At 40.2% G+C, this 11,068-nt stretch overlaps 1 protein-coding gene across 1 annotated transcript; it reads right to left on the reverse strand.

Annotated features, from left to right (window-relative positions):
* Positions 1–792: 792 nt before the first annotated feature.
* PSMA1 (proteasome 20S subunit alpha 1) lies at positions 793–10,413 on the reverse strand. The gene is made up of 10 exons (XM_065840161.2): positions 10,280–10,413; positions 9,618–9,662; positions 6,689–6,790; positions 6,090–6,193; positions 5,182–5,270; positions 4,423–4,493; positions 3,364–3,493; positions 2,606–2,685; positions 1,638–1,742; positions 793–1,150 (listed from the first exon to the last, which is right to left on the reverse strand). Exons 1-10 carry the CDS (start codon positions 10,391–10,393, stop codon positions 1,094–1,096), a joined length of 897 nt encoding a protein of 298 aa, XP_065696233.2. The 5' UTR covers positions 10,394–10,413; the 3' UTR covers positions 793–1,093.
* Between the last annotated feature and the right edge of the window lie 655 nt (positions 10,414–11,068).

Raw genomic sequence — 11,068 nt, forward strand, 5'->3', positions numbered from 1 at the left:
TCACGAGAGGGGCAACGAGAAACAGGTGACCAAAACCTGACTAGTATACCAACCCATTCACGTGATACTTCATATAAAAGCAGGAGATCAGGAGGATATCGTCCCTTTTTCCTTATGGCCTACATTAGGAGAGGACTTTGCTAGTTGTCCCTGCGAACTGAGGCCTAGTGAGAGACTGAATCCAGCTCCAGTTGGCTGCAGAGTCCAGTCCAGGACTTTGGGTGCCAGCCCTGCAGTTGCTGGGGCTTTCAAGATTCTTTTTTTATATTTTGTATTATTTTCTCTATTCTTATTGGTACCATTAGTAAAACATTTTTAATTTTTCCAACTCTCTTCTCTCTGTCCTTCTTTCTCTCCCAATCATCTATCCTTAGTGGGAAGGGGGGAGAGGTAGGGGCTAAAGGGGGAAGGCAGGGAGAGTGGGTTAACAATACATCTGCCACGGTTTTATTGTCACCCCACAATCAAAACCTTGACACAGCCTCTTGCTTATTCAGTCTACAATGCTTCTGGTGAACATTCATAACCAGAAATGTCTTTTCATGCTGAGTCTCAGACGATGCCAAGACGATGTGGGGAAACACACTGCATACCCTTTGGTCCACAGCTCTTTTGTAGTTTTGTAGGCATTTTAAAGCCCTGTCAGTTCAGCATTTTCCAAGAGCAACACAATTATATATAGCAAATAAATGCTCACGTGGACAAATGGTCAAATACATAATGGCACCTTGATACAACAGAAGTATTTCAATAAGTGTTTGTTCAGATTAAAAAAATGAAACCCAGAACAGATTCCAAGAAAAGTGATTTATTTCCACTTGTCCTTACAAGTTAAAGACAGTACGCTTGTCGTTAAAAAACAGTATCATGTAATATTTAGAAAATGATTACACCTTTCTTGTCAAAGAAAATACACCCAATTATGACGTCCTGTCTACCTTTTAAGCATAGGTGGGTTGGTTTCATTCTTTTTAAAGAGTAATCCTCAGAATGTATAGTCAGAAAACGCATATAGGTGAGGATAAAGTTATGGCAAATGGATACGTTCCTGTATAATTAGACATACGTTAACACAGAGGAACTCATCCACCAACTAGTGCTCCATGGGCTCCTCTGCCTTTTCTGCAGGTTCATCAGTAGGTGGAGCAGGCTTGAAGAGAGAAGAAAAATACATTACAGAAGGGCAGAAAACAAGACATGGCAAACCAGCTTTATCCTGCATTGAGCATCATGAGTGCATCAATGCAGATCATGTCACTGAAGAGCTTACAAAGTGGTGTTACCCAAATTAACAATGGAGCAGGACAGAGCTGGTAATTAGGAGACTAATATGTGAAACATATGTAGATACTTCTGTTGCAAAGAAAAGGAAAACCAGTACTTGATCACAGATGAGAAAAGAAGACGACTTTGGAAAGGCCCGTCACCAATTCAGCATAAACTGATTTAATAGGCATCTTAGTCTCCAGCTAAGATTATAGTTTCATGTAGTAACTTCAGATTTTAAAAATCACATTCCTAAAACTCTACTAGAATACTAGAGAGTGTTAAATGTCGTAAACTTAAATGTGATGGGCCATATATCGCAAAATCTTCTTTTTCAGTAAAGTCTATTTATTTCTATCTAAAACACATACCTTTCTCTGCGGTCTCTCCTCAAGACCTTCTAGGAATGGTGCTACATCATCATCATCATAGATGGTAAAGTCCATGTCTTTGCCAACGATCCCAATGGAAACATTCTGTTCAGCAAGGTTTTGAAAGAAGTGAGAAGCATTTTTCTGCAAATAACTCCGTGGCTTTACAGCTTTTGTGAAACAGATAAAAGCTCCCTCTCATTATAAAGAGACTTACTATCCTGTTTGTGTCTACTTAAGGAAAAAACGAAATTTTGTGAGACTCCCTCTTTGATATCTGTTTCTGTACCAGAAACAGAAAGGGAAGCAGATTTACTCCCTACGAAAGCTATATCATGGTTCAAAATCTTATTAGTAAAACCACTTTTCAAGGATATAAATTTCTTTTAATTTTTTGTTTTCTTTTTAATAACATACATGATTAAAAAAATTTATCCTATTTAGCATATTCATTATTTTAAGAGCTCTAAGAAGCAAGCTGGGCTCAGAACAAAAAACATACATGGAAAACGGCAAAGCAGGCACAAACAGAACACTAACTAATGGATATCCTTAGAATTTTCTTGTTCAGCAGTTCCTCAACTAATTATCAGAAGTTTCTGCAGCTTCTTGATGCCGAGGTTATTCAATCAACTGTTTGTGCACTACCTTCCCTCCCCTCCAAGGTGATTCACGGTGCTTATAATGCAAAGTTGTGATTCTAGTTGCATGTAATGTATCTTAAAGACTGATCGAAGTTTAAGATAGAATGAAGCAACTACAGAGGAAGTAATTTTTTTCTTAGGAAAACTAAATCTGAGATACTTAAGGAAATTCTGGATAAAATGGTGATGTACAAAATCAAGACAATACTATCTACCAATGTTCAGCTTCCAAATTTCAGTGCCAGTCATACCTTACACAACTTTTTTCATGGTAATTTCTAATAACAATGACAGTAAAGTTTCTTAAGAAAACCCAGTATTTACCTTGGTGGTCAGATCCTGTTCAGCAGGAAGAGTCTCTCTCAGGGCACGCAGTCCATGTTTAACTAGCTCATTTAGATTACCTTAAAATGAAATCAGAGAGACTTTTACTAAATATGTACTATTATCTCTAGACATTAATTTCCCCTTCTTCCCACTCCCAATTGACAATGAGAAAAACTTGGCCAGCCTGACTTCCAGAACTCCTCTCTTTAGGTACTTCTGGTACTGATCCCAGAGCTGGTTCCAAAAGCACACCTTGAGAAACCAGCCCTTCCCTACGCTGGAAGTCAAATGCATCTGGTTTTGGCACCTGCCGTGTCTCCACTACAGTGACAATCACACTCATTTTGCCCAATAAGACATTCAGGAGCCTCTTCCTCACCATTTCATATAAAAATAAATTCACCATTTTAAATGCACCACCTAAATACTTGCCCTGACATACTATCCCTGCTCTGACAGGGAAAGAATTGTTCTTTCCCCAAGTTAAACAGAGCATAGGCCTTTAATTTTTTTCTTCGCTTTTCTGAGCACAATTTCTCTTTTCATCAGAAATAATAAGCATCCAAATGTTAGACATGAAGATTTGTAATATTTTCTTTACAATTTTTGTCTTAATGCAAATTTACACTTATGCCAAACTTCATTCCACAAATCTATCTTCCCACCTTACTAAATGGCAAAGAATGGAGCAATAGCAGAAAAACAGCACAACTGATGAATAAATCCCATTAGACAGACAGGGTTTCATTACTCACAGTCAGTAAATTCAGTCATGTGTCTCTCCAAGTATGTTCGCGCCGACTGTGAACGAGCACCGATGGACATTGCTTTGCAGTCAAAATAGTTTGCAGAGGGACAAGTCTGGAAGATGTGAGGACCCATATCCTACACAGACGGGAAAAAAAAAATCCACAAAACATACAACAAATGTATACATTCATATCAAATCTGCTGCTGGAACACACGGCATTTTCTAAAACATAGCTTTGATTCGTGGTACATCACACAGCTCATATGTACACACGTATACATATTTTACACTGCTTATGATACCACTCCTCTTATACGATTCATTAGAGCTATTGTAAAGAACAAAACCAAGCAAATCTTTCTTTATACTTTGTTCATTAAGATGCAGTCTTTATGCAGGCAGGATAGCTGGCACCAAAAACGTTTCCTTCTCTGTTCCATAAACTGTACTGTGCTTATTTACTCTTTCAACTTCTTGGCTTGCAGTAGCTATTTGACACACATTCTGTCTTATCTGCACAAAAGTAAAAACCTGTTGTAGACTTAACAATGCCATGCAAGATTTCAGGCAAGATGACAGCTTCCTTCAACCTTCCTCATGTCAAAAATCTTCAGGGCAGCAATATTGTGTGTGCTGCACTAAGTAAACTGTTGTTAGTAAACAAGAGAGAGGCCAGTGATTATTTCCACGTCAATTTTTTACAAAAAGTATTTAAAACAGTGGTTTCTAAAACTCTCTAATCACTAGTAAAATAATCAGTCATAAAGTAATCAACATTTTGATCCCTTAAAACATGAACAAATTTTAGTTTTGCAGTGTTTTGCACCTTAAAATAATTAGTTTTTCCTTTTTGCAAATGTACATCTCATATAAGCAATGGTAGCATTAGCTATTAAAAAACATTTTTTAAAACTATGTTTCAGGGCAAGACATGGAAAATTATTTCCTTAGAGAATTATGAGGAGTCCACCTCTTCCTTCCTTTCTTAACATCCATTTGTTGTAAAAAATTCCGCTAAGCACATTTTCTTTCAGATCAATAATAACTAGCACAGCTCACTTACATCATAACCTGCAATGAGCAGTCCTACGCCGTACGGTCTTCTGCCATAACGCTGTGTTGGTATCTGGGTTTCTTAGGCAAGATAAGGAAACAATCTCAAAGTAACATGTTAATTATCAAAAACATTTTCTTAAGCCAAGTACAGATGCACCAAAATCACTAGTCTTTGAAAACCTTTTTGCAGCAGTGAAGACTACACTCAAAGAAACGGATCTCAGGACTTATTTGAAGTACTGACTTCTTTTTCACCTAAAGAAAATGTAGCAATTAGCTTTCCTGAAATAACTGAGTAGTGCAGTCAGCCAAGTAATATAAACAGTTCACCTAACACTGCATGGCCTCATTAATTTCTTAGCCCTTTGAATTTTTTTTCTTGACACCTGACAACAGAATCCAAGGTCTCCACTGTGTTCCATGCAGAGATTCAGGCAAGCAGCTGCAATCCAGTAAGTGATCATATTTTGAACACTGAATTTACTGACTGAATTTACTGACCCTGCCCCACCTCCAGAGGCACAGGGCTGTGTAAGAGAAAAACAGTGCTATGTTAAATGCTGCACAGCACTTTATTGCTTCTCTACCAGTTCAGTCCATATTATCGGATAACACACAAGCAATGTAAATAAAGAAAAGTTAACTTAAAATTAACTTCTTCAACTTAATATTACTTTTAAGCTGTAATATATGAAAATTATTTTATGAATAAGTATGAACAAGTACAAAGCTATAAAAGTGTTACAAGTATTAATGAAAAGGATACTGCTTCCAATTAGTGACACTAGGCGAGAAACTGGAAGAGGTCTATCAAACACAAATCTAGAATCCAGACACTCCTGACGCATGAAATTGCTAGGAGGAAAAATAAATAAATAAATAAAAATCAAACCAATGCATAGATGAAAATCATGAGATATTGTCTCAATACTTATCTGTTAAGGTAAGTATATTTTTATTTCAGTTCTGCTCACTGAGAAAAAGGGTCAAAGGCATTACATAATTTCATTTCATCATGACCTATAATTGTCATTTAGAAAGCTGACCAAACGTTTGAGAGAGTATTACAGCCATACAAATGCAAAGAAGGTAGAAGTTCATGCAGGCAACAGACAGATCATCTGGAAAAAAGCCACAGTTAAATGGCAACATTTCTTTGTAACATTGCAGCATTTAAAATTTGTTCTATAAATTCTTCCTATGTCTTCTTTCTCCTTCCCTATCAAACTGAGGAACACTCCTTCCATATATGTTCACCCATTTGATGAAACTATGTGGCCAGCAGATAAAAATCAAGGCCCTCTGAAGCTGACACACAAAGTAGTTTATGTTTTTAGTAACTTTCTTAAATGTGTGCACACAGAGGCAGCTGCTAGAGGGAAATAAGTGATGCACTTTCTCAGACTGCTTGGAAACCCCGTCACACTGAGGAAACCAGACAGGACTGTGTTACTAATAACAAAACCAAAGAGCAAAATTTTGGGCCAAACAAATGAGATTTCTGCCAACTAGTTAAAAATCTGCCAGAATTTCACGCTGAGGTCTTTGGCATAGTGCAACGGAGCAGTAACTCAAGACTAATCCTTAAGTGACCATAAAATTTCATTTGCAATAGTCCACAAATGAACTTTCACTCATTGCAGAACTGTGTATGTCAACAACTGAGCTACTCACCACAAGAGCCGTGCATCAGCAGTAAGTCCAGCAATTGAGATACCAATATGGTTGTCAACGTACAGGATTTTTTTCTGATGGGCTGCCAGCTCAGACTGTGCTCTCTGCACATAAAAGGAGAAAGCTAAGTGGCAGACTGAACAGTTAGCCAAGCACTGTGGAGAAATCTGCTAACATTTATAGCAAGAACTGAATATGATCATGAAACAACAAAAAAACCCCAAAACATTTATAAACTTGCAACAGAAGACAAGAAAAACCTAATTCCACTTCAGTAGGAAACTTTCAGAACAAAAGAAAGTACAGACACCCAAACTTTGGGAAAGTAAATATATAGTTTTACTACTTAATAACTAATAATAAAAAAAAAAAAAAAAAAAGGAACTCATCTTTCGAGGGAAAAAGCAAAAATCTTTCACTTCTTTCCTTCACCATTTTGTGAAAATCTGCTTTGCATAGGTATTGAAAATATTTATAGTTCTATGCTGGTACTCAAGCAAAAGGAAACTGGCATTGCATTTACATTACACATAGAGGTTCAGATGGCACAGAACTAATCTGCCAAACCAAAGGTTTTCTACTAACAGCTTTGAAGTTACCTTGAGAGCGACCAGAACAGCATGTGTTTTCGACTTCAGCCCCACAGTAGCTGAGCCTTGTTTCACAGCCTCCATGGCATATTCTATTTGATGAATTCGGCCCTACAGAATAAAATCAAAGGTAATGATTCTAAAGTTAATCCTCTTTTTCAATGTGTTTTTTTATTTTCAGATCTTCGATACCCCAACAGGTACACTTACTGCAAAACAGCTTAAGCCTACAACCAATAGACTTCCTCAATTATCTTCCGCGAATACGTCACTGTTAACTCACAGAAATCTGGCCATCAATGAGCCACTCCTTACTGCATACAAAGAAAGAGGAAAACTATAAAGAAATGGTGAATAATCATGATATTATAAGAATCACAAGACTTTTGTCACTGTCTTCAGAGGAATCAGTATCTGACCTGAAGTGATTCAATAACAGAATTTCCAGCTGAAGCTGGACACTTAACTTTTAATCGAGTTTCCTGAAGACATGAGTCTTATGCAATTGTTGTGTCTCACCATCCATTCCCTAATAACTTCTGGACAAGTTATTGGTCAACTGCAATGAAGTTGGAAAGAGGAGTAGAGGTCTCAAAGACCATTATGTCCCCACAAGTTCTGCACAGGCAGCCAGCAGCTTTGCAGGAAAATAAGACAACGTCCTTTTAATGCAACCGCTGAGGGCAAAGTAGGTCATTTTCTGCACTCCAGCTGGCCAGCCGGTGTCCAACAGCCAGCACGCTCACTGTTGCTGGGCTCGGACTGGAATCACCAACTGCAGCACACAGCTGCATCTCACCACTTGTGATGGAGTGGAATGTACTGAGGAAAATCTACAGGAAATCATCCTCTATTAGATTGTTGAGGTTTGGGTTTTTTTCGTAAAAGGTTTTTTATTTGATTTACCTAGAGAAATACAAAGTCCACTAGATGATTAAAATGCCCTCATGTTCCCCTCCATCCACCAAGTTACAAATGGAATTTCAATAACAGGATATTTCCTGCCCAAGAGCAGTATGGAGTCACTGTGACCTGTTCAACATGCATTTATCACTTTCATCAATGCCTTGCAAGGCTGTAAAAGTGTGAAACCCATTCTATCATTTAATCACATATTTCTTACTCTCTACAACAATATTTGAAAACATCCCCCAATAAAATATGATTATTCTTTGCTCCTATATTAATAATGCCAAGAATTGTGGTATCATATCACTGTGTCACCTACAGAAACATACGGAACAGCAATTGCAGCATAGCAGCAATTTTAAATGTCTTTTTTATAAAAGCCATCAACATTATACTTTTTTCCAATGCAATTTATGAAAAAAAAAATTAAGGTAGCGGTAATGATGACTTCACGATATCAACTAAAAGTCTCAAGATAATGTTAGAATTTTAACAGTAACTTTTAAAGTAATGGACAGATTAAAAAATTTAAAATTCAAGTTCCTGATACAGAATCTGCTAGAGAAATGCAATCATTAAAAGGATGAAAGCAGTTCAAAGCCATCTACAGCTATCATGGTATTGACTAAAGAACATTCAACTATTCAAGGTTGTCTTCATACAGGACGGACAGTACAAAACATGCTTCATTACAACGTATGTTGAAAATGTATCTTTCAAACAATATTACTATATGATGAAGATTTTCAGTAGCAATATAAACGCACAAACTAACAATATACTAAAAATTGCTATTTCCATTTTAAATAAGTCTTTAGTTTTGCTAAATCTAGAAACCAGTCAACTTTCAAGACACTGATTTTTCCCTAAGTATCGTATCTTAAAATGTCCATACTGAGAAGAGGCAATATTACAGACACCCAAACTGACTTTTAAAAAAATTCTAGAATATTTCTTTTGAAGTCAACACAACCAGTGTAAGTTTTAGAACACACAATGTATGTTTTTAATAACAACACAGAATGTGAAACTGATTCAGAGGTAATAAAATTTGCACTTGGATTTGAAATTTTAATATAATCTTAAGTACAGCGATAGCATGAAGCCTCCCTGCAGTTCCATCACATGGGAAACCAGGGACATGCGGTTGCACAGACTTCACTGTTGTAGCCCAATGTGAAATCTGTTACAAAATTATGTAGCATATAACCACTTACATGTTCTAGCTCTTAATGTTATAATCATAAGCTTTATGCAGGGAATTAATTCAGTAGCGATGTCTGTGGACATTTTGATTCATACTGTGAATTCATACTGCAAAAATCAGTATCTCAGATTCAATGTTTCAGATGACCACATGGGTACAGTCATTCAAAATAGAGGCTTATAAGGCAGTAGAAATTGTGTACACAAAAAGAGAAGCAGGTGCTGTTATGCCATGCTTGAAGAAGTCAGCCTATTCTCACATAAGCACTAAATACTAAATTTGATTTTGTTCTGAACAATCTGAATACAGTAAAGCTCTTAATTAAAAACCAAAAAAAGTTCTTCCGAATTGTAAACTGAATAGTTCCTTTCCCATATTAGCTAGTGAATAAAAGACACAAAGACCCAGCAGTGGACTAACACTGTGGAGATATAAGCTCATTTTCATGCTTTTTTATACCTTACTTACCGACTTCTTATTACAGGTCTGAAAATTTACCATAGACTCACAGAATTGTTTGGGTTGGAAGGGACTTTTAAAGATCATCTAGTCCAGCCCCAACGATGATATAATGTATTTTGTACTTCACAGCTACATTCAGAAAGCAACTCCCTTAAGTACTTCGAGGTAACAGGATGCACCTAAGCATCCTTCAGGTTGATATCGCAGAAACTTAAGAGATGAAACAAGAAGGGAGTGGAGAGCAGTTAAGATTTAAGCACCTGAATACAGTCCATGCTACTGTGATACCATTGCTGTAAGAACGAAAAAAAACAAAAAAAGCTGGTAAAACGCCAGCTAAGAAGCTTACAAAGATTTTACCTGTGGGCTCCACACTGTGACATCGTTGTCATACTGGTTGCGAAACTAGAAGGGACAAAAGGAAATCCATTAGCACAGCTAACGCGGCGGCAGCAAGTGCGTTGCCGAGAGAAGTTCTGCTCGATTTCCTTTACAAAGCTTTTCACGCCAGGTGTCTGTATCCAGGCCCGAAACACGGGTGGTTCTCCAATCACGTTCCTCTCGCCGCCGGAGCAGGAGCTCGCAGGCACCGGGCAGCACAAGAGCCTCAGCCCGCACACGGGTTCTGGTTCAGGTGCCGGTGCCGGGCGGGGGTCACTGTCCGCCCGCTCCCCTCTGGTGCGCGATGCTGCTCCGCCCGCTCAGCCCATGGCGGGGCAGCCGAGCGGCCCCGACCCGGCTCCTGCAGCGTCACGCCGGGCCGAGGAGACCGCACCCCGCCGTCGCCGTGCGCTCCGCTCCCTGCCCGGGCCCCGCCGAGCACAACGCGGCCGCCCCTTCCCCAGCAGCCCCGGCGCCGAGGCCCAGGCCCGACCCCGGCCCCGCATGGCCTGGGAACTGCTTACTCACGGCCCCGCTCCCTCGCTCCCTCCCTCTCGCCCTCCTCCTTCCCTCCTGCTCGCCCCGCAGCCCGAGCAGGTGTTGCGGGTGTCTTGTCCCGGCCCGGCCCGGCCGCCCCTCACCATCCTCCTTCCCCGACAGCGGCGCGGGCTCCGGGGCAGCGAGACAGGACCACTCCGGCAGCGACCGCTCTGGACTGAAAGCGGCCAAGCAGCACTAGCCGCACCCAGAGTCATCGATCGAGCGCACAGCGGATAGCCCCGCCCCTGAAGGGAGGGGCGCACGCGGGTCCCGCCCCGGCCGCGCATGCGCCGTCCTTCGGGGCGCGCCTGGCGGCCGTTGGGGTAGCGGCCGGTCGCGGGCAGCGCGGTAACCGCCGCCGCGGGCAGGGAGCGGCTGGGCGGTTGTCCCCGCAGCCTGAGGCGCCCTGCGCTGCCCACGGCCCTCAGCTGGCAAAACCCCGGCAGCTGCGCGGCGCTGAACGGCTCCGTTCGGCCCGCGCTGCCCGGCGTGCCGCTGCTGTCCAGGATTAGCAAAGCGATGGAGCGTGTCTATAGAGATCCCTGTGTGCGATACAAAAATTCATTGCTGGAGGAAAACTTCCATTGTGGAATTTGGAATTCATTGATTTTTCTTAGTCAACGTTAGCCATTTTATTAGTTTTGAAAAAGCTGTAGTAGTTTTTAAACTGCTGAAGATAAAGGCTCTGACGTAAAATGGGATTCACGTGCTGCTAATTGTCTTTGTGCTCTGGGAAAATTCCCTCTTTGTTCTTGATGTTCGCAGGCTATGAAGAGAGCAGGGGAACAATCGTTACAGCCACCGCTAGAAATGTTTTAGGTTATATCAAAATATGTAGGAGGACATATAGATAAATTCGATCGCAGTTACTCTTTAAAAACTGATTAAAA

Source organism: Patagioenas fasciata, chromosome 5, assembly GCF_037038585.1.
Source record: "Patagioenas fasciata isolate bPatFas1 chromosome 5, bPatFas1.hap1, whole genome shotgun sequence".
Lineage (NCBI taxonomy): Eukaryota > Metazoa > Chordata > Aves > Columbiformes > Columbidae > Patagioenas > Patagioenas fasciata.